At 37.1% G+C, this 27,702-nt stretch overlaps 1 protein-coding gene across 1 annotated transcript; it reads right to left on the reverse strand.

Annotated features, from left to right (window-relative positions):
- Positions 1 to 1,186: 1,186 nt before the first annotated feature.
- LOC107594451 (dickkopf-related protein 2-like) lies at positions 1,187 to 27,086 on the reverse strand. Its single transcript, XM_016284506.1, has 5 exons — positions 26,996 to 27,086; positions 22,377 to 22,452; positions 5,551 to 5,741; positions 5,339 to 5,464; positions 1,187 to 1,899 (listed from the first exon to the last, which is right to left on the reverse strand). The coding sequence occupies exons 1-5, from the start codon at positions 27,084 to 27,086 to the stop codon at positions 1,649 to 1,651; spliced, it is 735 nt and encodes a 244-aa protein (XP_016139992.1). The 3' UTR covers positions 1,187 to 1,648.
- Positions 27,087 to 27,702: the final 616 nt, after the last annotated feature.

A 27,702-nucleotide genomic window follows, 5' to 3' on the forward strand; every position in this document is an offset into this window, starting at 1 on the left:
CATAAAATATTCTTGCACCATGGATCCAGCTTAGTTAAGGGTTTGTCAAGTTAACGGCCTTAAACGTTTTATATTCTTTCGCCTACTCGTAACCTGTCTGCCAGAAACACAAGGGGCCAGTATTCATGTTTTATTGACATGTTAGTCTCACGGCCGTTAAGCTAATCGTGAAACAGCCCTTGAGAAGAAAGTGAAAATGCATGTTAGTTACTTATGTTTAATGTAGTAACTAATAAATGTCATTACAGGTAGAGCCACAGAATGTATAAAACCACTGAGACTCATTCACTGAATACTGACGGCTTCATAAATGATTATTTTTAGAAGGTAAAACACGGAAGCTGTTCAGTTTAGAGCTGAAAATATGAGAGCAGCCAAATGCTTGTAATACAAAATACATTCTTTAATCTGTTTAAATCACTGTAAATACACAATGAGACATAACAGCACTGTTACAACAGGAACAAAGTAAGGACTAACCCAGGAAATCAGACATTAAACAAATACACAGCATGAGCTCTGCAAAGAAGAAATGTGTTTTGAAAATAATTTAATAGAAAGAGTTCTGCGTGGGGATTTTCATATCTGCGGTGTAAAAACAGAGCTTGAGGAAAATGGAACCACACCATGCTATGACAAACAATAAGCTGAAAGTAAAAAAGGCTTTATGCTACTTTATCCACGTCCCCGTCTGTTCCTTTTTACCAATATATACATGATATACAACTGTTTCTTAAATACATTTTTGAAAATTTTGCATTTTATTTACAATATAAGAGCTTATTAGTTTTTTTATTATTATTATTTTTATTCTAGCTAATAGACGGTGTGGAATTTTACAGAATAAAAAGCATGGAATATGATAATGTCATAAAGCATCTGCACATTCACTGAACCGCACTGTAAACAACTTCCCTTGATAATCAGAACCGATTTAGCATTTTTGACATAATAAAAATGTTATCTATTGAATAAAATGATCATATTTCTCAGACAAATGCATTACTAGTGTGTGGCTACCTTGAAAACATACTACTGTTCTTCTGTTCTGGTGTTACACATAGGATCATTTGTTTTAATACAAGCAAACTCAAAGTGCACTTTAGGAAGGGATCAAAAAGTCAACTAAAAATGAAAATTGCTGTTTGTTTTCAGACAATTATTAGTGAACGAGACCCAAAGTCTGTGATGATAATGTAATCAAAAAACAACCTTGTTAATATTTTAGTGGTTATGCAGTGAAAAACTCATATGTGCATGAAATATATAGTGAAAAAATAGAAACCAAATCAGAGCATTCAGCATCACAAGATACTAAACTGACAGCACGGACATACTGAAATAATGCCAGCGCTTGCATCAAACGGTAAATCACTGATAAATATGGCTTGTAGATCAATAAAACTCCACCAAATAATCTTGAAAAGAGGCCTGGAGTGCTTCCTCAACAGCTACGACTGGGCATCCCACCACATCAGTTCATTCCCATCCCAAACCCACCCTGTTCTGGCACACATTCACCTGAATCTCACCCTTTCTCTCTTTATCACAGCTGAGTAAGTCCTGGAGAAAGGAGACCTCGTCCACTCCTCTCCCAGCGGGACGCAGGGGCCCCAAGGTGCAGCTTGTTTTGCAGGGGCCTCCCGTCTCAGATCCTCTGGCACACGTGCAGCCTGGACCTGGAGAAGGAGGTGGCATCTTTCCATACCTTGCAGGCAAGTCCTTTGGCGCAGTCACAGCGCTGGAAGATCTCCAGGCTGTGGGAACCTTTCTTGCGCTGTTTGGTGCAGACTTCGCCCTGCCGCAGCACAGGCTTGCAGATTTTCGTCCAGAAGTGGCGAGCGCAGCAGTAGCCCTCCGAGCAGTCGGACGATCGCAGACAAGGGTCGCCCTCGTGACCTGCACGTCAAAGAAGAAGGCAATGGCATTTCTGTTACTCAAACAGAAGAGCGGAACACTAATGATGACAAGGTTATGGAAATGCATGCAGTGTAAAATGCTTTGGATAAAAGCATCTGCCAGATACATAAATTCATAGAATCCATAGAACGTAAAGGAATAGTTCACCCAAAAATGAACATTTTGTCATCATTTACTTATGACCCTCATGTTGTTTCAAACCTGTATGAGTTTCTTTCTTATGTTGTTGAACACAAGAGAAGATATTTTGAAGAATTGTGAAGAATCAAACAGTTGTTGGTCCCCATTGACGTCCATAGTGGGGAAATAAATACTATTGAAGTCAATGGAAGTCAACCTTCAACTGTTTGATTACCAGCATTCTTCAAAATATCTTCTGATGTTCAACATAAGAAAGAAACCCATACAGGTTTGGAATGACATCAGGGTGAATAAATGATGACAAAATTTGTATTTTTGGGTGAACTATATCCTTTAAGGCTAGTTACTTTGTAAACAAATATTTTCTGATTAAATGTTCCATATATAGTTCATATTATATACAAAAGATTTTATTTGCAGATAATTATTTTTTGCTATTTTTTTTATGATTTTCACTTTCAAATGAACTAGCCTGTCTGAGTTTATTTGATCTTCCCTTACCAATCCTTAAAAGCACTACAAGTTTGTTACATTAAAATTGGCATGAAATGGAAATTCACTCTCCTCCATTCCCCAATCATATTTTTTTTGTGTTTCTACTTCCTGTGCTACCTCCATTACTTTGTGACTGTATTACCCCTCCATCATCAAATGGAAGGACCCAGTCAAAGATGACATATGGTGGCAATGTGTACAACTCTTATGCATGCTTCATCTTTTTATGTCTCATGCAAATATTCTCCACAACGTTCAAGTGAAATCAGAAAATAAAGTGCAACCAAATACGTCACTGTTACTGATATACATCTACTTACAAACAAATGCAAAACAATTTTCCAATGGTTGGTGTTCACTTAGTACAGGCTGAAAAGAGCGCAAGGTTTTTTTCTACAAATTGAATGTTGTAGTGTGATTTTGTGTTAAATTAAGTTTGGTGTTATAAGCTACATTTCAAGGTGAATATTTTTGACAAATGTCTTCTAGACATAACATGGCACTGTATGTTGTCTGTTGAGGTACTTTTGTAAAGTGCAAAAAAAAAAAACGCTCCATATGTTGTTTTGGCTTACTTATAAAACACTAAAGCATTTTCTGTACTCCATTATACTCATTTCAATTGCATTACGAGGCCTATATACAGAAACAGTGTTGGGGCCCCTAATTTGAGCAAATCATTTCCCGATATATTAAGAAATTTGGCCCATTTGAAAGGAACCTGATATGCTTGACTAATGGTCTGCTTTACGCTTCAAAGGGATAATTAGTGAAGCAAATATTTATTATGTATATAAATATTACTTAGTCATGCAAGTTTTTCTTTTTTTGAAACAATTCACCATGAAACACAAAAAGTAGACTTCCTGTAACAAAACCACAGTCTCGTGCATCTTCCATATTGGTTTGTGGGATTTTTTAACAATGAATGAATTCATCAAATCAATCAATCAATCAAACAAACAAATAAATACATTTACTACAAAATATACAATAAATAAATAAAAAAGATTGATTGATGGATTGATTGATAAAAGGAAAAGTTCATAATTTCTTCTAAATAACAGTCTGTACATTTAGGGTGCCTCAAATGGCTCCGTCTAAATCTCGTGTGGTTTCATTTATGTTTGAGCGTGACTGTGCCGTCAGCATGCATGTTACTGAGGCGAGAATACAGAGGTGTGGGAACAGCACTGCATTGTGATCCTTCCTTCACAGGCCTCCCGCTGTGGTTAAATCTTCAAGATATACGAGCTGCGTGTAGTTACAGCCAAATTTGTGGCCCGCCGTTCCCCTCAACACATGCATGCAACCACATCCAGTGAATCAACTCATTGCAGACATAGTTCATAAGTGAGTACGAATATGAAACAGTCTTAGACCGCCCAAGGTACATTGACTGACTGTCTGATGCATACAGCACACAAAACTAGACAGAAAATCCCATGCTACAATCACATTGCTTGAGATTATATGTAACTTCCTGAAACCAGGGTACACTGTGAGCGCTTTCGAGGAAAAAAATTAATCACTGGAAAGTGTGTCAGGTTAGAGGCATCATTATTCCGAAAGCTAAAGTCTAAACACTTTGTAGGAAGGTTCAATTAGTTAATAATAGTTAATCAACATGAACTAACACTAAATGTAGTTCTATCATGACTACTTTTGGAGGGTTTAGCATGGTAAATTACTTGACAATGTTAATGTGTTTGGTCTTGGGGGAATAGATTTGCTATGTACAGAGACTTGCTACCGCTAATACATCCACAGACATGCTGCTGTAAGAAATACTGCTGCTGGACATAACATATATGAAAAAAAAAACATACATAGGTTACATGATCACCCTGTGGCAGATCTATACAGGTGGAGCTGGGGAAGGTGGAGGGTTTCTGAAGCGCAGTGCAACTGCTACAGCAAGCACTATTGAATGTTGAGCAGCGAGCTGATTGGCTGCTGATACAAAAAGAACCAATCAGCTGTGCGTTGTGATGAAGTCATCATGTCAAATTGAGTTTGACCTATCAGACTGCGACAACTAGAATTTCTTGACAGAACTTTGGATTCAATATTATTTTAAATATTTACTAATGGACCCTTTTTTATAGTTCTGGAGTTCTCAAGACGTCATCATAGTTGGGTAATCTCGCAAATATAATTTTTGCATTCCCATTTGCCCCAGTAGCCAGGGAAAAAGAAATCAATTACAGTGTTTCCATGAAAAGAGAAAAAAAAATATTGAGAGATTGATTACATCGGTCAAAAGAGAGAAAGATGTCAAATTTGCCATCTCTGCTATTGTGTTAGAAACACGCACACAATAAAACACTAGTAAAGTCTTATAAATGTTAATTAAATTGTTTATAAAAATGAAAATATTTAACACTTTGGTACATTTAAGATGTTAATAACTGGGAAAACATCATCACAGTCTGTCAAAAGGTTCATACAATACAAAAATTAAAAGTTGTATCTGTTAACATTATTTAAAGGACCTGAGCTGACTGAACTAACCATGAATAGTTGTAGTATGTGGACCTTATTATAAACCCACATTTCTGCTAATATTTTTTGTTTTCTCAACAGCCTTTTCGAACTGATATTCTGTGCATTTTTTTTTTCTCAGAGATTATCTAGTTTATCATTGGTTGATGGTTCTTCTGCTGCAAACCCGACTAGGCTTTATCCCGCAGGGCAAAAGTCTGCTCGAGTCAATGCTCTCTCTAACCCTGCAGATCTGCAATTTCACAAATTGTGGTTCTCCATTTAGTCAGTTGCTCACCTTTGAGAGAGATCTTGGTCTGAGTTTTGCCATTCCTCCTCCAGCCTTTTTCTTTGATGGAAAGCTTGTTGTGCTCCTCCATAGGTGACTTGGACAGGGCGCGCTCTGAGATGGGGATGCAGATGTCTGAAGAAAGACAGAAGAGATCCATTATAACTTTCTTTGAGTTAGTATGGGAAACGATGTCTATCAGTGATCAATCAGGAGCGTACAGTTGCTGCAGCGGTTGCCAGGGCAGCACATGCTGTCTCTGTGGCAGCGCTTCTTTCTCCTGCGGCAGGTGAGGCAGCGGGACGGGGAGTGTTGAGGACTGTGGCAGTACGTTCCCACTGTGCACTCTTTATCACTGCTGCATGGATAACCCTGAGAAAAGAATGAGAAAGATTGATCAGATCTGGTTCTTCTCCATTAAATCCTGTATTCAACACAACACTCAAATCTTGGACGTTATTAGTTCCTTGAATAGCAAAAAAACCTATCTAATGTTGCAATAAAGACACAATAGCAGGAATTAGGGGTGACAATAGACATTTATTTGATCCCTTATTTGAATTAGATTATTACCACCATCATTCATCCTTGTCACCAGCCATATTTTATTTTCATTTTTATGTGACCTCTGAAAATTCTGGATGAAACTACACGCAAAATAAGCAAAGTGATCTGTGCTTCCCATGATAAACTTTTCATGATGAGAATGTGATGAAAATATTGCATTCTGCTGCAGTATATTATTTCTACAAGATCCTGGAAACATTCATCGCTGTACCGACTGAGTAATATCCCACTTACAAGATTGCTACTTACCAAATAAATGCACTCAAAATATTGATTAGAGTTATTTATTTATTTTATTATTATTTAATTATTTAGGATAAAATGAGCCAGTCTGCGAGAAACATGAAAGTAGTGCCAATTTCCATAAAGAGCACACTGATATACAAAGTTGCAATGGATGATGACTAATATTGGGAAACATCAGACGACTGGATCCAATTTTTTTGTAAGGAGCTTTGTGCCTACAGTGATAATCCCTCAGTATCAACAGGTGGAATGAGTTTCCAAATCTGTGGACATTATGAAATTTAGATTCAGTTTTCTGAACAACATAGTATGAAAGCTTGTTTACACTGTGGGATAATGAAAAAAAAGGTAATTGCAATGTTTCATCTCAAAATTCAGACATTTTTCCTCACAAGTCTTATGTATTTGCAAGATATTGCAAGAAAAAAAAGTCATACTTCAGAGTTTATATCTTGTAATTCTAACTTTTTTTCTGAGTTCTCTGAGAATTCTGAGGAAACTCCAGAACAGAAAGCAGCTAGTGAAGATTTAGCAAGGGAAATGTGTTACATCACCTGTAACAACCTTCAGTTTGGCATCAAATGCAAAACACGTGTTCCAACAAGGGGAGAAGAATATCTCAATATCTAATAACAAATGAAACTAGTCTGTTTTGTAGATTGACAGACCTTGACAGAGCAATATTCCTTTCTTATGCAAGGAACAGAATCAGTAATATTGAAAACATATGATGAAACCAGGCCAAACCACCAACATTACATTCACGAGACGAATAAGGAATGGATGAGGCTCATAACATTTTTAAAAACTAAAAAGTCACTGACCTCAAACATTCAGTATTCATTCACTGCATCATTAGAAAATGATTGAGTACATTACATTAGCAGAAGAATGAACCACGTAAAACAGACAGTTCCATTCAGACATCATAAAAAAGACTACATTTTCCATCCTCTTATTTGTTTCAGTTATATGATGTGCTTAGACGTAAAACGTTCTCAGCTTTCAAGCTAAATTATGTCAACTAAAGGGGTCATATGATGTTGCTAAAAAGAACATTATTTTGTGTATTTGGTGTAATGAAATGTGTTTATGCGGTTTAAGGTTCAAAAAACACATTATTTTCCACATACTGTGCATTATTGTTTCTCCTCTATGCCTCGCCTTTCTGAAACGCGTCAATTACAAAGCTCATCGTTCTGAAAAGCGAGGTGTGCTGTGATACGGCCGGGGGGCTAGAGTGAGGAACGGCCGGAGGGCTAGAGTGAGGAACGGCCGGGGGGCTAGAGTGAGGAACGGCCGGAGGGCTAGAGGTGAGCAGAGGCCAGGGGCTAGAGTGAGGAACGGCCGGAGGGCTAACGTGAGCAGAGGCCGGGGATAGAGTGAGCGGCGGCTGGCGGATTCGACGAAGGAGTGGCCGGCAGGTTTGCGGCAACCACATGTGACGACTCCGGCCAAGATTGGCCGAATACCTCAAGTGTGTGACGGAAATGTTACGGCCCTACCATAATGTGATGCCCTGTCCGGCCGGAGCGACTAGACAAAAACATTCAAACCCATTATAAAAGTGAGCGGAGGCTAGCGGATTCGACGAAGGAGCGGCCGGCAGGTTTGCGGCAACCACATGTGACGACTCCGGCCAATCCGGCGATCCACAGCGCGAAGTTGATGCAGCACGGATCAGCTCCAGGCATGACGAAGTGGATATCGTCCTCTTTTGGAAGACCAAACAAAATAGTTTCGCTTTCACAACGAAACACACAGTGCCTTCACGACATGGCGGCGCCGGCAACAACAATACTACAGCGAGAATAAAAGTTACGCCTTCTTTCTCTGCGCGAACTTTTGGGCGGCATTATGCTAATATTTCCACATAGTGATGTAGATATGTGGGGGCGTGTTAGAACGAGCCGTTTTAGGTAGGCGTGGTTGACTTAACTTTTATAAAGAATATCTCTTTGGATTTGAGACTTTAGTCTTTGCAACTTTACAGATCTTCTTTATGCACCAAGAGCTTGTAACACTCCAAAGAGAAAAGAAAAATGTAACGATACAAAGTGAAAGAGACAAACTGAATTTTGATTCCAAAGCTGCAAGAGTCACCCGCAGCTCATAAACCGCCAGAGCCAATGCAGACACATAATCGCGTCTGCACACAATCTGGCACATCATCACATCAGGATTTTAATGACCCGGCCAACGCTTGGATACGACTCGTTGATCCTCATCCCTCATTGATTCCAAAGTCTGTTTTTATTCCTCCCATACAGTACATTCATGTGTGAGATAAGTGTCACGATGATAAGCTCAGAGACAGACGGCGATGAGGGATGCCCACTGGCCCCTGTGTCACCGCTCTCATTTTAGCAAAAAGGCGGACTTTGAAGACTAAACGTGCCATGCCTTTGAAAATCATCCCCCTATTTGTATTCTCCCTCATGCTTCCAAAAAACATTTAAGGATTGATATCAGGTAATACCCAAACTACGTCAAGTCTTATCTTGTTAGTAGCAACCGATATGCATGCAGTACTTTAGTAGTTTTTTTTTTAATGGAAAAATGTAATATTTTATATCAGTTAAAATAATTTTATATCTTATTTTTGAAATTAATCACAAGTAGAGTTGTAAATATATGCATTTAAAGTTGAAAAAAAATTTAAGTTGTAAATATATGGTGCATTTGTTTGTGTGTGTGCTTGTGTAACATTAATTATATTTATATATATTTTTATGTATATATATATATATATATATATTATACAAACTATATTATATATATATTTCATTATAATTATGTTTTTATATTCTATTTTATATTTCATTTTATTTAAATATCTACTAAAAATCTGCTAAAGTCTATCCATAAAACAGCTAAAATCTTTCATTTTAATTTTACTGCAACAAATAAAAAAAATTTCAGCTACCTTTGAGCCTAAAATAGATATTGTACACTACAGCTTACAAAAGAAACATCTTCAGTCTAATTTCAGTAAACAACTATAGGATTGCAAGGCTTTCTTTGAACCCACGTCTAAGTTCATCTACACAACAGACTCATGAAATCCTGAATAGGGCTTTCACACATAAAACCCGTGTCTCACACATATGTTCCTCTAGGGCCCCGGGGCCCAGCTTAACTTGACCTTGCAAAAGCAAAGCTGACATCTGACACCATGAATGGTTTTAGTGAATTGAGAGGGTTTTCAAGAGTAAAATAAACTGTCACTGAACAAACAAACCTTATCCACCCTCAAAGGGCACGGCCCTATATATATCAGATTGCACAGGAAAGCTGCGCACTCTCCCACTGTTTGAAGCACAAGTTGAAGGCTAATCTCACCAGCACGAAAAAAACATAAAAACATACATTTAATTTTTCTTTATTTCACTTCCCAACAATGTTTTAGTGCTACTACAACAAAGAAAAAAATTGTAGTAATAATAGTCATTGTTGCTGCAAGAATATCATCTCATAAACCAGCAAAATCCCTGTTAAGAAACTGATCTTAGCTGTTTTAAGATGGTCTCCCAGCCTGGCCAAGCTGGTCTTTAGATGATCTGAAGCTGGTCTCCCAAACTAACTAGCTAAAAAAAAAAGTGACCGAACCCCTCTAAAACAGCTAACAGACCATCTTGATCAAGTTGGGAGTATGTTGGTTATGTTTTTAGGTAGGGATAAGTAGTTTTTTATTCCAAGCAACTGTTTTTTAATAACAGGACAAATGATGCATACAAACTGAAATGTGAAGTCAATGTAAATTTTCACAATTACAATTTATGATGATCAACAGCGATTAGTGTTAACCATAATTCATTAACATGCCCTGAAACTGGGCAAGTTGGGTTGTCTACCAGGAATTGCAGCATTGTGGTGTTTTTCACAGTGTTATTTTAGTATCATTGATACAGTGCTATTTTATTGTTAGTTTATGTATATATTATTTATTAAATAAAATAAATATATATATATTATTTGTATTGCTTTTTTATTCTATAATTCTGTTTTATTTTTATTATTTTTTTCATTTTGTTTTTATTAATTTTTATTTCAGTTATTATTCAGTTATTTTATTATTCAGTTATTTTAGTACATCAACAAAATAAAAGTGAAAAATGTTTTTATATTTTATTTCAGTTAACATTTATTTTATTTCATGTTACTTTTTTATTTTTTTTTACATTTCTAGCTTTAGTTAATCAACCCTGGTTCACACTCACAGTGCTTTTCAATGAGCATAATTGGATGCTAAGCACTACATCCATGGAATTCATGGAATGCTACAGAGATGCAATATCATGCCTTAACACTTTAAATAATGGTCAGAAACCCATGATGATTATTCCTTCTTGGCTGTCTTGTTCCTCAAATGAAGTCAAACCCAGATGATTAGCCTGGTTAGCGCTAAAAAGCCGCCACACCTTTGCCTGTTTTATTTCACCCTCTCAGCTCGTTAGCATCACTAAACAGTCACTTAACCTCAGAGGGAGCAGGAGAGGGCAACCCACCTCGCCTCTTTACAAGCCAGACCCAAACAATCCCCCGTCCCGGTCCTACTCGTTAACAGAACCTCAGCGTCAAATTAAATAAGAGGAAAAGTTAAAAGTCCCAAAGTTGCGGCACTGATGTGAAACAGCTCTCGTGTTCATGGGGAATACTATAGCCTCTTCCCCTCTAGTCGAGAGGTTAATGTGGTGAACGAGTTCTGCCAATCCCAATATCCCTCTTTTTGGGTTGCCCACAACTGGAAACCACCATTAACTCCCCTTGAACATTTACTCTGATCGTCTAAAGTGAGTGATTTTGGTTTGTTTCAAATGTACTGGTAGGTTTATTTTATTTGTGGACAACATCTGACATGAGTTTCACCGTCAAAGAGTTAGACACATTTAAATGAAGTTGAAGCTACTAATAAAACTCTGACTTCATGGCTACCGGCCAGCTTTACTTACAGCACCAAACAGCGTACCAAATTCTGCTTGTCCCCTTTAGGACGGATGTATGAAACTGGGTGGCCGTTTCTCTTGCCTGCCTAATTTGCAGTAGTTGGGAGAACGCCAGTGTGGGAGATTTATTGGGAGCTTGTGTTATAATCTTCGCCATATCCTTGAGAGTTAGAGGACTTGAGAGGGAACATTTCAGCAGCTGTGTAATGACATATAAAAATGTAAAGCATTCTTCAGACAGCTCAACCAGATGGGAGAGAAAAATGTAGGGAAAGTGACTACAAGGACATAATGGTAAATTAATTCCAGGCACTCTTCTGGGTGCCATCATTAACTTTTGTAAAGATATTCAGTGCATATATCATTTGCGCTATATTAGTTAGAGCCTAACTGGGCTCAATTGCTCATTTTTATTATGTCATTTGCATTGTCATTTATACCATAGTTTTGAAACCATATTATGTTTGTACTGATTTTATCATTTCATTTTTCTATGCTAAAATATTAGTCTCGGTATCAGAAATGCTCCTATCTCACACACTACTTTGCATCAGTCTGACTCTAGATGGCGCTATAATAAGCTCATTTACATTTTTGTGAAGAACTACGAAACAGCAGGGGCTAGATTTGTGCAATTCCACCCATAAGGGGCATTACATCAAATAAAAATTTATTTATTTTAAAATTGGCCACCAACAATCATTGTTGGTGAGCGTGATTTCACCAAGTGCAACATGTTCCTGCATCAACATCCTTGTTGATCCTGGAACATCATTCCAATCAACCAATCAGAATTGAGAGATAACAGTTTTAGGCTTACAATCAGGATTAGGCGCTTCTACACCCTTGTTAATCAGCTATCATTTCCCTCTGATTTTAGGAATAAATTATGGGTAAGGTTAGGTTTAGGGGTGGGGATTGGGTTAAGTCTGTATTTTTGGACAGTAATGTTGATCCAGGATCAACAAAAGATGTTGATCCAGGAACATGTCTTACTTGGCAAAATCACAGTGACCAGGGGGTGAATATATATATATATATATATATATATATTAGGCTATTATATAGTATTATAGTGGTTCAACGTAGTGCTGGGAATACCGGTGTTTATTTTTGTTATGATATGAATTTTTAAAATACCGCAATACCGGTGTATGTCGCTTAAACAATGTTTGGAACGTGACACTGTTTGAAAGGGGTCCCTTTTCACTGTCGCACTGTGGTGAGGGAACAGCTGTATGTGTTACTAAGCGTGAAAGTTCCGAAACTGAAGCTGTAGAATTAATAGAACGTGATGACGCAGAAGAACTCATCCACAATATCCACATTGACCGCCACAAATATCCACCACCCCCTGCCATCAGTTCCCACATCTCACACACACGAGTGCGACTTTAGCACTAGATTTAGCACCTTTCAGACCCTTTTAGCAGCTTTTTTCCATAGAATATTCATACTGACAAACCTAGCGACTTTTTTGGATAAACCTTAGCTATGGTTCAGTTGGAAGATTTTGCCAGTGCTGTCCCGCGAACGCAAGGTCTGACTTTCCCGGAGAAGTGTCACCTCTCTCGGCGTCTGTTCTGTGCAGTGAGCGGCAGAGAAGCAGCGCATTCAGTTGGCCGCATTTGGTTAAATTTTGGTTATGACGTCGGGTGACCAAAATTCAATGTAAATTCAACTTCTAATGTCAATGTTAAATTGATGTCCAATACCGACGTCAGCTGTCGTTGATATTTTGTTGTTTTTAGGTTGTGTAACCAAAATCCAATGTTAAGTCAACGTCAAATATTGACGTCAACCTGATTTTCATTTTCAACCAAAATGCAACGTCTGTCTGACGTCATATCCCACGTCAACCTGACGTTGCATAGATGTCCGGTGCCTGCTGGGACGGATCAACTGCGATCCGTTTAACCCCTAATATGTGACAGATCAGAGCAATCTTTCATTTACTTATTTAACATGAAATCGTCAAATTGCTACTCCATATCAATCACATACAACGAAAATACTGAATAATAAGAACAATCATTAGCACACAATAAACAGAGTGTCATATCTATACACATTTTTCCCAGAACGTTCTTGCGACCCGGTAGCAATTCCTCCACGGCCCGGTAGTGGGTCGTGACCCGGTGGTTGGGGACCTCTGATCTAGGGTGTGACCCATTGGCACAAAAGAGCTATGAACAACATAACCGATATAACCTGTTTGAATCATCTACAATTTTGTTTGCTGCATCTATATAAATTACTGCACAAAACACACTACATAATCATAAAGTAAAAATACACTACCCTTCAGAAAACAAACAGATAAGTTATTCTAAACTTTTTTTTTTTTACAACGAAAGATTTTGCTGGTCTCCCCAGCATGGTTTGGTTGGTTTTAGAACAGCACTTGCTGGTCCAGAACCAAATCCCCTAAGACCAGCAGAACAATTTTAGGCATTTTTTTTTTCCAAGCAAGGTATAACATTTCCAGAGATATCTTTAATTAATATAATTAAATCTCCTAAGCAATTCTTTTAGATTTAGAGAGCCGCCCCAGGTACAGAAAGTTGGGATCTGTCCACAATATCTGCAACATCTGCAACTGGAAACTTCCAAATGAGACAACAGTTGCTCTGTTAGCAATCTACAAAGTTGTTAGCAATCTACATTTGGATAAGCAGCTAAATGTAGCATGACATTTAACTAATATTGGACTGTAGTGGTTTCCACATGTATGGCAGTTGTCTGATCATCCAGACCACCTGCGTTTATGGAGATGGTAAAGTTGAGAGCAATTGTTTAGATGAGTGTCTGGCAGGGAAACTTGCATACTGGAGATCTTCCTGCTCCAAAGAGGAAGCGGGAGGGAGAAAAATCCCATCAGCTCCTCTTTTTTTTGCATTGAATTGCATCTGCTCTAAATTACAACAACATCTGCCTATTTACAGCTGATCTGAGAGACATAACCAGGACCAAACAGCAAAGAGGATTTTTTTTTTAATCTCAAGTAACAATATTGTGTGTCTTACTGAAAATGTATACTTAAAACAAGTCGTAAATAAATCTTGAGCTTGGCATGAATCCAGGATTTAACCGACTAGAAATATGAGTAAAGCTTTCAAAAGGACATTGGCCATTCAACTGAGCCACAATCACTTTGAATGAAAATGTGTTGGTTTCTTGAAGGTAAGATATTTCCTACACAACTAGGTGCTTTGACCACCACACTTTGGCTTCAAAAAGTATAAACCCCTTACAGAGCCCATCAAATAAGCGGTCAAATATCAGTGGGAAAAACTTAACATACCATACACATTGCAAATAGGCTTAGTGTAATAGCCTATAAGATAAAGATATGGAGATCTTTAAAGCGTCAGGATGCTCTGCCAAAATAACATTTACAAATCGAAGTAAGTCGCAGCAAAGAGGAGGATTGCTGTTCGTGTGAGTGTTTGAGAAGAAGCCTGGCGTTTCATGATGTGGGATACCTTCTTTTTATAGGATGTGTTTCCTCCGCCCCCAGTCTGTATTGACAAGAGGATGAAACTGATCTGGTGCGCCGTTCACACACACTGCTGACTGAAACAGCAGGAAACCATCGCAGCACATTTGCGATAGGCTATAGATGTTTAAAGAAATGATGCTGAACCTGTGAAGCAGAGGAGATTGCAACTTACTTTGATTTTTAAATGTTTTTTTGGCAGAGCATCCTGACGCTTTAAATTTCTCCACATCTTTATCTTATCTAGCTTAACATTAAAACTATTCCATGTGCTTTTCAATCAGTCGATCTGCCTGCCTATATGTGTGTTACATTTAATTTATTAATTTAACTAGTAGGGTATAAAAAGTTATGTTTGTTGTATCTATCCATCCATCCAGAGCCGGCCCATGCCCCTAAGAAGAATTTTATTTGGGGGCCCCTCTGTGCTGCCAATACGACTGATTATTGTCAATGCTTGATTATTCGCACACTACAAATCTAACACACCCATTATCAATTTCATTTGTTGTAGCGGTGTTGCTTACATCATCCCAATGTTTTGACCCTTCTACCCTTAACTGTAACAGTAGCAAACCCACAAGAGTGGTCAGGAGTTAATTTGCACTTTAACATTTAAAGTCTTACAGTACTAAGTGGCCTACGTAATGTGGTGTACTGAAAAGTAGCTAAATAAACCAGCAGACAATGCATTTACAGAACAGAATGCTATTTTAATAACAAATTATTATACACAGTACACAGCAGCAAGCCATCTGTACATAAAACACAACAACTCTTAATCTATAACTAGCTAATTGAGGCATAATGATATTGGAATATAATCGCAAAGACCCCAAAGGTAGGCTAAGGTAAATAATGTTAAGCGGTTATAAGTACCAAGTTTATGAAACCGAATTGTTTTATGACAAAAATCTACCCAGGAAAGTTATTTTTACACAGAAGACAAAAACTTCAATCTAAAACTAGCTAAGTAAAATTTTATATTATAATATATCAGGGTAGCCAACATTGGTTGCCTGGCTGGAGTGAGATACGTGTGTGTGTATATATGTGTATGTGTGTGTATATATATATATATATATATAAATTACACACTGCCCTTTACCCACTGTAAACACAAACATATTTTAAAGCCTATATTATTTTTTAACTCTACAGTTGTGCAGTAAAATTCACTTTAAAGATTCTTGAAGATGAAAAAAATGCCTCCTTGTGCAAAACAAAGACTTTTAAGATGAGAATGACATGAAATTACCAATATAACCAGTAGATGGCAGCAGAGGATCAATCATCATCTCAGTTGCCATATCCACTCCCTAGTATTTGTCTCATCTTGCTTTTGGATTTATTATAAAATGACTATTATACCGAATTTTTGTACTTTTACTGTTATTTATAATTAACTTATAAATAAATAAGTTAATTATTAATGGTATAATAATTCAATAATAAGTATTTATTTTAAAATAAAAGTATTTTATCTTTAACTGTAGAAGCTGCTAAATATATTCAGCCAACACAGACTTGTCTCTGCTGTAGTGTTGTTACTCTGAATTTACTCTGCATTAATGCACAGGTCTATTTGGACATCGGCTTGTCAGATAGTTAATTCCGTCCATTGCTACAATATTTATCACTGTCAATCATAGCAATGACTCGCGGAACAATTTAGCTGATTCACTCGCGCCATTTTTTACACTCGCGTTTATCATTCCTGAAACAGTATACGTGAACAAACAAAACTTTTCTTAATTTTAAATGGATTATGTGAGAAACCTTTTTTTCTTGTTATAATGGGAAGATCTGCGAGCGCGTATAACTCCGTAAACTTGTGAAAACAATAAGTTCAGAGCAGATTCTGACTAACCTACAGTAAACACCTCAAATCTGATTCTGATCTGACTTGGGCATGACACGTCGCTATGGAAATAATAAGATGATGCGTATAGATAATTTAATTATGTAATATCGCGTTTTTGTATAATTACTATTGTCCATTGACACAATATATCACCAAAAAAAAAAAAATCAAGCTGTCATTTCATGTACTCTTGGGGGCCCCCTGGTGGCCTTATGCCTTGGGCCAGCTCTGCATCCATCCATCCAACTATCTATCCAACTATCTATCTATCTATCTATCTATCTATCTATCTATCTATCTATCTATTTGTGAAAGCATGTAAGCTGGCTCACTTACTTTACAACTTTCCTTACAAAAATTAACCATACGGTTTTACTATTAAAATTAATTAATTAAATACATTTATTATGTAAAAAATAAATAAAAACAAAAAATGGTTACTATAGTTAAATCATGGTAACCACAAATTAACCATGGATTTACTACACTAACCATAGTTTAACCATGGTATTTGTACTGTACAATTACAAATGGTAATCAATACAAAAAAAAAAAAGCATGGTTAATTTGTGGTCTGTACTTGCGTTTCTGTATTTGGTTGTGTTGAGTATTTGCAGCACGTGCCTTTATTTGGTTGTGTTGTGAGCATTTGCTACGTGTTTTTGTCTTTGATTGTGTTGCGAGTATTTGCAGCACATGTGCTGTCAAACTGATGAAGATGTTTTCTTAATTTGCTGGTGCTTTTTCTATTTGCGTGTGTTTTCTGAAGTTGCAGCGCATTTAGCTCTCTCGGCCACCGTAATCTATCCTTCCATCATCATCCATCCTTCCATCCAAATATCTATCCATCCATCTATCTATCTATCTATCCATCATCATCCATCCTTCTATCTATCTATCTATCTATCAAAAGCTTTTTAAAAAACTAAGTAGCCTAGAAACTAGCAGTTTGGTAAAAAAAAAAAAAAAGTTAATCTATCTTTTATGGCCTATTTGTGTAAAAGCAGATAAAAACATTTCTGCTAATTAAGTATAATAATAAAATCATCTTATAATGTCTACTATAGTCTACTAATTATGCCTTGGGATAGACAGAGAGCACAAGAGTAGTTTGCTTTCTAAACTTTCATAGATTAAAAACTAAATATCATAAAAAGAAAAATAGAGAACATAAAAAGAGTAAAAAAAAATTCATACTTTCTGTATGGTTTTAATACAAAACAAATTATGGCTTAGCAAACGATAATAATGATAAACCGCAAATATAATTACGTAATGTCAGTATGAGTCCTCGCTTAAATTCATTGCCAGTGACCAGATGGAATCTGTGAGTTTCTCAGCAGTTGTTTAAAGCCAGGATTTTTTGAGAACACCTGTCTGCTAAAGAGGAGAAACACATTTCTCAAAGGTTTGGATAAAAACAACATTCAGGATGTTGATTTCAAACAACTGACATGCTTGAACTTTTACCCATGAATCAGCTGATCTTGGAAATATAAATTATGAGACGGCCACAATAATAAATCGCATGTGGAGAAGGACCATGGAAGTAAGTGAACGGTAATATAGTAATGCTGTAATGCAGTCATGCTTTATGATGATGAAATCATAGGGATGGTGTTTTTGGCAGCTAAACTATATAGTGCTGAAAACAAAACCTCACTGGTAAAAATGTAGCCTGAGTGGAAAATATGGTACTTGAAAGTGACTAACAGGTTCAAGGGTGAATAAGCAGTGGAAAAATAAATAAAGCTTTCAATGAGGTTAACACAGAACTCTGGGTGGCGTTCTGAAATTCTGTCATCGCCGCAGTGTTAATAAGCCAACCGAGCTTTGATCGCTACGATGTAATGTTTTGTGCGCACGGACAACATTACAGTCCAAAGGCTTTATCGTCTCAAGCCATCTTGAGTAGAGCAAACAAAAGACAAATTTACAGCAGAGATCAGCTGTTGTTGTTTTCATTGAATTTCATTCAAATTCGGTGGCCCACAAGTTCTTAAGCCATTTCAAATGTCAGGCACCATATCCAGGTGCCAACTTCAGCTTGGTTACATCTCACATCAACATGAGTCCCGACTGGACTGATTCCAGTAGAAATAATGCCGCGAGAGGTATATTAGAGAAACATCACTCGTCTGTTCTTTCAATGAAGCGTGTCTTATCTCATCACTCTGATCATATGTCGGAATCTACTGTCCTCTGCGTCAAAACTGCAGTCACGTCTGCTTATTTTATTTCTCATTTTGCTTAACATAAACACACTGTAGGTCAACATTTGCATAGTACTAAGAAACTTAACAGACTTAAAGACTCCATTGAAATTTTCAATTTGTTGGTGTTCTTTGCAGTGTCCATAACGGGCACAAACAACGGCTATGTTTAAATTAACATACTACTGTTACTATTTTTGCAGTATATAGTATGTACACTATGCTTACTATGTAAACAGAACATGAGGTCACTGGACAACGATTTGACAAACAGTTGCATTTAAAAAAAATAAAGATTCCAAAAGGCAATGTGATGTCATAGAAGAACAAATTTTGGTTCCCCAAAGAACCTTTTTTTTTTTTTTTTAATGTGAAGAACATTTTAATAATCAAAACCATAGATGCCAATAAAGAACCTTTATTTTTTTAAGAGTGTACACTTTGGTGTGTAGGTAGTATTTGGCAGTATGTTGTTCAGCATGCACCAATCTAAAAAACTGAGGGGCAGAGCACATTATGAATAATCAATAATAATATTTAGGTGATGTGCAATAGCCATTACTGCATGTTCATTCATTCAAATGCTGATGCAACTGGTTGTGTGTTTTTAAAATTGTCCTTTCAGTGGCCAACTACTAATCCAAAATTAAACTTAAAATATAAAGATGCTAACAAAAATCCCCAGGTTATTATTTTTTATTATAATATTTATTATATTTGCAATTTTTGTGTTGGTCTAAATAACTGCTCAAAAAATTATTTTAACAAAATGTCTTTATTCTTTTATTTTTTTCATGCTTGCATAGATGGGTCGTTTTTGATGGGTCTTATTTAGGGACTCAAAGTTATAGCTTGTGAATGAGCCTGTTGAGGGTTTGAACCTGCAGCATTTGGGTATCACACCCAGATATTTAACCACTAAGCCTAACCACCCAAAATAAAACTTTTTCATTCTTATATATTCCATGTGGTCCTTCTCTGTGAGCATTTTCAAGCACAACCCAAGATGACAAATGAAACCTGAAATTCAGACCCACCTCAGTGCTGCCAAATATACAGTATAAACAGGTCTATACATTAATAAAACGCTGCCACATAAAACATGCGTCTTGTTAAATGGAATTATGATTAGAACAAAACAATTTGCTATCGCATTTATCCATTTCATCGGAAAAATGTTTCTAAGATTCTGACCCCTTTGAAAACCTTTGTCCCAAACCATGTTGTTTCCCGAATGTATTTTTCAACAAATGATGAAAAACAGGTGCGTGTGGTTACTTGTTTTATTTCTGTAAATCAATTACCCATACAATTCTGCTAGAAGTCATGGCTTTCTAGATAAGTGAATACGCAAAAGAAGTGTTTTATCTTTTGCCAAGAGTAAAACAACAGGGAAAACTGAGGCCATGATTTGCATTCCATAAACAAATGCTTAAATCACTAAATAATCAGCAATGTATTATTCATGTCTCAAACAGTCAACGTTTTTCTTATTTTCGTAATAATTTTGAAATAATTATTTTGGGCAGAGATTTAGACAGAAAATAGAAAATAATTATACATTTTTTAAAAAATGATTCAGAGAGCTTATTCCTTAAAATCCCTAAATTCCAGGAAGTCTTGGTGGTGGAATTTTTCTCTGGAATGGTGGGTGATAACCTCTCCTACACTGTCCCCTTTTTTTCCGGAAGATGGGTTGGGCCATTTCCCTAAAAGTCACAAAACGGTCGAAGCATGAATGCTGCTTCTTGACATCTTAATGACTCAGATTTTTTAATTGATAACAGTGACCGCTCTTTAACCACATGAAGGGAAGCTGCTGTTAAATTACAGCCTTAAAGGCATAGTCTCTGACTCAAACCCAAGCAGTCTGATCTGGGTTAATATGACTACGCCTCAGGCTTTGAAGGCTTAGTGAGAAGCAAGTCACCTTGAGTGCCAGATATTGAGAAATATTTGATGAGTTATCCTAAAAGACCTTGAATTCATAAAGTGGGGTTTTTCCTGGAGTTACACACAGCTTGATTTCAGCGCTGCATATTTTAAAAGTGTTCACAGGCATCAGTGAGTTCTACATTTATATCTTATCCATATGGTCTTGGATTTTAAGAAAAGCCCCTGAAGAAGCTACTATTGGCCTCATAGTACTAGCATCATACTCCAGTCTTTAGCGTCACATGATCCTTTAGAAATCATTCTAATATGCGGAGTTGCTTTTGTGTACATTTTTACAAATACGCCTTTTTCAGTAACCAAAAACATCTGCATATGAAAAATGACGATGTCAACCTGAAATAGTATTCTTAACCCATTTTACTTTAAGAAATCAATTTGGATTTCATGTTGAAGTTTAAATTCCCAGATCACCATCAACACAGCAGTCACTCTTGAAGAAGCGCTTCATTTAAAATTTTCCTTAAATTTTAAAATGTTAATAGTATTCCATCTTGTATTATCTATATGGCTGTATATCTAAATAAAAGTTCTACACAGGACATGACCGATCCCAGGAATTGCAACTTGGAGCCAGTTCATCTATTTAGATTCACAATGTGCCCCAAACCGCTCTCATGATAAACCGTGACTTTACAAATATTCCACTAAATCAGTCCAGTCAACCATAAAACAGCAATGCTATCGTGTCGGTATGTTAATAGCATGCTGAAACGCAACAGAACACAATATACTTGAGTGCAATTATTGTTGTGTAATTATAGCAGTGTACACTTCTGATTGGGTTAGTCAGGAATAGGGTTTTAATGATAGACAAACAGATCTTTAAATGTAAATTAGACACAGGGGCATTGTTGTTTGTGTTCTGTTCTGCTAGTAAAGGTCTGCAAATGCACGGTACGGTTCATGTTTTGGTAAGGGTACGGTTCACTTGGAACCTCAACCGAGGTGGTACTAAAAAAAAGTACCAGGTACTGTACCCAGTGGAAACCCCCCCAAAAGTGAATCGTACCGTGCCGTACCATGCAGTGGAAAAGTGCCAAAAGTCACCTACATCTTGGATGCCCTGGGGGTAAGCAGATATACATCAAATTTTCATTTTTGGGTGAACTATCCCTTTAATGGTCCCTCATGGAACCATAGATGCCAATAAAGAACTTTCATTTTGTTAGAGTGTTCCAAACATGCATGACTTTCTTTCAGAAAGATAAACAACATTTTGAACTCTTTTTTTCCCCATACAATGAAAGTTAAAAAAACATAAGGTGGATTACAACATATTTTTTGTGTAAACACTCTTATTTGTAGCTGAAAACATAATCAATTAGCCTAATAGTCAATAAATGAAGACACAAGGGTCATGGGATTTGTAGAACTTTTTGGAAAGCAGGCATTCTAAGTTCTGTGGATCCTGGGAGTCAAAAGAACTTCTTCATGGCAAAATCATGGCAGAACAGCAGTCTTCCAATCCATGTATCTTTTAAAGGGCCAACATTGCCTTATTCTGTAAAATCAACGCACTTGTGACTTGTTACAGACTTCCTCTGAACTCTTCAGTGTTCCCTCACATTAATCTGGCCACAGATCAGTATCTAGGTGCTCCTTTGTACTTGGCTTACAAGCATTTGCAGTGACATCATTTTATGTGATCACTCACTGTCAAAGCTCGCAAGCTGCACAGGATTGAATAACTGCCACACAATGGCTCATTGTCCCTAAACATGAGATGTAGAAATTGCAGCAGGCAGGGACCGGGCACCCTGTGTACTGACTACCAGTGTCCATTTCAGCCAGCACTTTCATGCCCAGCTGGCATGATAAGATGCCATGAAGTCCTGCATGATAAAGTCGTTTTAAAGACAGCATTCAAGATTTTTTAGAGAATTTGAACTGTGTTATAAAATAAAGCAAACTATCTGGACAAAATCATAGCACGGTCCTGAATTCAAGACTGCTTCGAACGGTAGATACCCTAAAAGTTACCTAGTTTTGGTTCAATTCTGAGATAGTGTTGCATGCATCCATCATCAAGGAACATTCCAATTAGAGAAATCCCAACATGCACTGCAGTCATTATCCAAAATGGGTAAATATACTGATATATTTCATAAACATACACTACCGCTCAAAAGATTGGGGTCAGAAATCTGCATTTATTTGATAAAACATACAGTGATAAAAGTAATATTCTGAAATGTTTTTACAATTTAAAATAACTGTTTTATATTTCTATTTTAATATGTAATTTATTCCTGTGATGCAAAGCATCATTACTCCAGTCTTCAGTGTCACATGACCCTTCAGAAATCATTCTGAAATGCTGATTTGCTGCTCAAAAACATTACTTCTTATTATAAATTTTGAAAACTGTTGTGCTGCTTAATATTTCTGTTGAAACCATGAAACATTTTTGTCGGGATACTTTCATGAATAGAAGGTTTATATAGAAAAACATTTATTTGAATTATATATTTTTCATGATTCTGTCAAGGAAACCATTAAAGAATAAATCGAACTGCATTCAAAGTCACCCTTAAAAGACAGCTGCCTGTCAGTGAATTGTGAGGCAGCTCACTACGTTATGAAACAGAGCTACTATGTTGGCTGTGATTTTGCCTTGGGTGACATTTTCTACCGAATACAAACTGCTGAACTAGCATAGAAGCCTTAGTTTTGGTCAGATGACAACTTTTCAGGAGTGCTGACACACTGTTGACGCGACAATTGATTCCAGAAGACCTTCTGGGTGTAAAAGGAAGAATTGTGGGTAACATTAAAAAGAAGTTCCATACTTTGCCATACCACAAGCATCTAACTGCCATAACAGCTACTCCTGTTCTGACCCGCTTTTCACCATAGGTCATTGACAAATGTTTGGACGAATAGTTTGGGTTTAAACAAGCATGAAGACGTTCCAAACGGAATTAAGAATATCTTATCAAAATCCATCATTCTTGTTCTTGGACACCAAGAGTGATGAGCAAGCGTACCATCACTAAAATACTCAAACCACCATTTAATAAACTGAAACATAAATACACAGTGTCTAATGAAGTTTGGCTTCTCTACAGGGAAGCCTGCAGTCTCTGCTCTGACCCCCGGGCTGGGTTTGAGTATGAACTAAACACTAAATTAGCACATTTTCATTAGCAACGCAGTAAATTGGAACACATATTCATACATTGAGACTCAAATGCACTTGACGGAAGAGTAAAACCATATACTGAGACATTTAAATAGTATGTGATGGTGCATAGTACATTGTAACCATGTGTTGGACTAAATGTTGCAACAGCTTTTAACACTCTGGGAGAAGCAGGGGAGATAAGAGGAATTTACTTTTCTTTTTTTTTTTACTTTCTTTTAAACTTTGTGTTTATCTGGATTTGATTAGGCTCGAGAACACAAAAAGTTCATTTTTCTAAAGAAAAAGGGGAAATTTTGCAAGAGTGGCAAGTAGTTCCAACATGTTGGTCCAAACCTATATGACTTATTTTAAGAACACAAAAATGGACGTTAAAAGAGAAGCATATACTATCTTCAAAAAAACGGGTAAAACAGCAACATAAAAACCAGTGGTTCTCAACCAGGGGGCTGCAAAAAAGTCTTAAAATGATTTAAATCTGGTTAAATTAACAATCTTAATTAACATCCTAAAAACACAAAATAAAGATGTATCGGAAATCTTCTGAAGCCATACAATAGCTTTGTGTGAGGAACAGACTAAAATGCTAATTATTCACTGAAAACCTGCTATAGGTTTTCAAGTTTGGTGCAAGGTTTTCAAGGAATGGTGTATGATTGACATCCAAACTAGCATAACATGAACATGAATGTCAATGAACATTTTCAGTAATTATGGTGCTTTTTGTTCTATTGACATAAAAAGAGCACATTTTGCTTAATGTTGGGTGAACTAACACTTTAAAACAGTCTATTCAGTCACCATATACGTTAAGAAAGTTAGTCAAAACCACCAGCTGGGCCTTTGTATGATTATTAGCCCTATATGTTTTTGGCCTTTCAGCTCAGCCAAGAAAGTCACTTTTGCCTTCTCGCACTCAACAGACAACTTAAAAGGGATTTGAAAAGAAAGGAAACAGCCCAGATCAAATGTAATTTGTCTGAATAGTGAGGAAACACTTCTTTATTTTCAGTTCAAAGGGCTTCATAGAAGTCTGTAATACCGTAAGCAAACCCAAAGTACATTGCAAGTCTATTCAACAGCCACTTCCTCATGTCATTAAAGGAAAACCTATACTGGCACGAGTCCAGAGCTCATTCTATTGAGTTTTAGATGGAGTAAAATGATATTTCACAGACTAATCGCATTTATCCAAATGATTGGAGTTGAAATCATAATCTAACCTGCATATTATTATAAAGCTTCCGCTAAGGAAAAAAAAGTCCATTATATCGTACAAAACATTTGGCCTGGCAACAAGACCAACAGTGCAACAAAATACAGTAATACAGGCTACTGTATGTATTCAAAATACCTGAAGTCATCTGAGGTGATTATCGCTACAATCAAAGCGTGAGACACAAGATGGCGCCAGTTGCGATTGTATTAAATAAAAGCGCGAGTCCACGATCTGACAGGAGAAATATAAAAGTAGCGCCAGTTTCAGTTATTGAAACAAGCAAACTGATATTTTGCTATATGAGGCCGCCATATCACCCTGTAGCCCAAGACTGGTAGCCCACTGAAGCTAAGCAGGGCTGAGCCTGGTCAGTACCTGGATGGGAGACCTCCTGGGAAAACTAGGTTGCTGCTGGAAGAGGTGTTAGTGAGGCCAGCAGGGGGTGCGCACCCTGTGGTCTGTGTGGATCCTAACGCCCCAGTATAGTGATGGGGACACTATACTGTCAACAAGCACCGTCCTTCGGATGAGACGTTAAACCGAGGTCCTGGCTCTCTGTGGTCATTAAAAATCCCAGGATGTCTTTCGAAAAGAGTAGAGGTGTGACCTCGGCATCCTGGCCAAATTTGCCCATTGGCCTCAGACCATCATGGCCTCCTAACAATCCCCATATCTGTTAATTGGCTTCATCACTCTGTCTCCTCTCCACCAATAAGCTGGTGTGTGGTGGGCGTTCTGGCGCACTATGGCTGCCGTCGCATCATCCAGGTGGATGCTGCACACTGGTGGTGGACGAGGAGATACCCCCTGACAATGTAAAGCGCTTTGAGTGCCTAGAAAAGCGCTATATAAATCCAACAAATTATTATTATTATTATATATTGCTATGTATACAGCTGCTATGGATGACTGCGAATATTAAAAATATCTCACCGCTGGATGCCGCGATTGGCCAATCAGAATCAAGTATTTTCAGATGCGTGTAATAGGCCTATATTTAGAATTTATATTAGCCTACTGGTTACTACCTTGTACTAATAAAAATACTAAGTGCACAACATAAGCAATTATTTATTCATCCACATCATTTTTCCAGCCAGAAGATGACAAGTAGCTACATTAGGGTATATATGAGCTCAGTGCATACATTTGTGTAGAAACAATTTCTACTCAGAAGTGCTAGTAAATTTCAAAAATATGAATTAAACATATTTGCACATTTTGAAGTACAAAGACAGAAATAGTAGGCTATTTTATGTAAAACATAATCCAATAATGTTTTCTCTACAACTTCAAATAAATAAATACATAATTTTTTACATTGTAGGTGAACAGCATTTCAAATTACGGCTATATAATGCATTTTTATCTTTTTTACATACCTTGACTTACTGAAAATTTCTTAGGACAGTCCTCAAAAGTGTATCAGGAAAAATTAGATGCCACAAAATTCACTGGCATAAAAACAAAAATGGAAGTTTGAAAGAAGTCAAAAATCATGTAGAAATCATGTTGACTCTAAGCTTCACAAATGAAATCCATGTGCATGGCTATTGCCCACTGTCATTCTGACAAGCATTAGTAAGCCACTCAGTGTGTGTGTGTGTATATATATATATTTTTAATATATTCCATCTGCCTTTCCATCTTGCCTGATTTTCACACTAAAGAATGATTAGGTGTAAATGAGCAGAGGTGGAATCCAGACTCCCACAAATACACAGAAGGGGATAGTGTCAATAATACCACAGCAATTTCTCACATAAATAACCCACTCCTGGTGGGATATAACAGTAACGGAGCGCTTACGAAAGGCAAGATGGCAATGTCCCCTTATAATAAGAGTGATTCAGTGGGACAGAGTGTTTACATCACAGATGTTCCACTTCATGGAGGTCCGAAAGACCATTTAATTGTTTTGTCCCACTCCACCAAAAACATGACGCAAATAAAACGTTGATTCGAATGCATTTGGCAGAGAACCATAGTCGTGATACAGAAACACATTTGTTACCTTGATTCGGGATGTAGATAGAAAATGTCTCTAGGGAGCCGTTGAGGGCTGATGCATCACGCATACAGGACGTGTTTCTGTTCATATTCATACGGCCGAGAGGTCTTGGCCACTTCGCTGGAATTTTGTCTTCAGAAAGTGAAAAAAATGGACATTCCGATGTACAGAAAAATATCTGTCATTTAGGCAGCTGGACACACTTCTCGGTAAAATTCCCTTCTTCAATCTGTCTTCAGGCCTGTCTCGGAGGGCCTCACACTTTAAACTAAACATTTTATCTAAATGCATGTCAGTAAACAGAAAGTGAATATGCTTGTATTATTGCCTTTTAGTAAACTGAATAAAATACTCATGTTGGAACACAAACAATTAAGCACAATAATTGACTGTATTAAAAAACAGAACGCATTAGATAAGTTCTTTCACGAAACTCTAGATGGCGCAGGCTTATGGGTTCTTAACGTAACATGATATTCACAGCGTTAAACGACTTGGCACAAGCTGATTGGTTCATGTTGTACCAGGCCATTAAGCTTGCTGCTTTACATTTAAATGGCAGGTTAGCATCCACTTGAGCATTTTGCAGAGTTCCTCTGGAAGCCTCCACCTTCCCTAGCTCCACCTGTATAAATCTGCTATGGGTTATTTTATATGCTATTTTAGCAGCAGCAGTGTGTCTTAAATACTCACAGCACTGTATCACCATA

This window comes from Sinocyclocheilus grahami, unplaced genomic scaffold (genome assembly GCF_001515645.1).
Source record: "Sinocyclocheilus grahami isolate Dianchi unplaced genomic scaffold, SAMN03320097.WGS_v1.1 scaffold183.1, whole genome shotgun sequence".
NCBI classification, from domain to species: domain Eukaryota; kingdom Metazoa; phylum Chordata; class Actinopteri; order Cypriniformes; family Cyprinidae; genus Sinocyclocheilus; species Sinocyclocheilus grahami.

Coding starts and splice junctions, on each gene's coding strand:
- LOC107594451 (XM_016284506.1), bottom strand. CDS start 27,086: ATGAATATGAACAGAAACACGTCCTGTATGCGTGATGCATCAGCCCTC. Junction 22,453..26,995: donor TATCTACATCCCGAATCAAG/GTAACAAATGTG, acceptor TTTATCATGCAG/GACTTCATGGCATCTTATCA. Junction 1,900..5,338: donor GACCAAGATCTCTCTCAAAG/GTGAGCAACTGA, acceptor TTTGACGTGCAG/GTCACGAGGGCGACCCTTGT.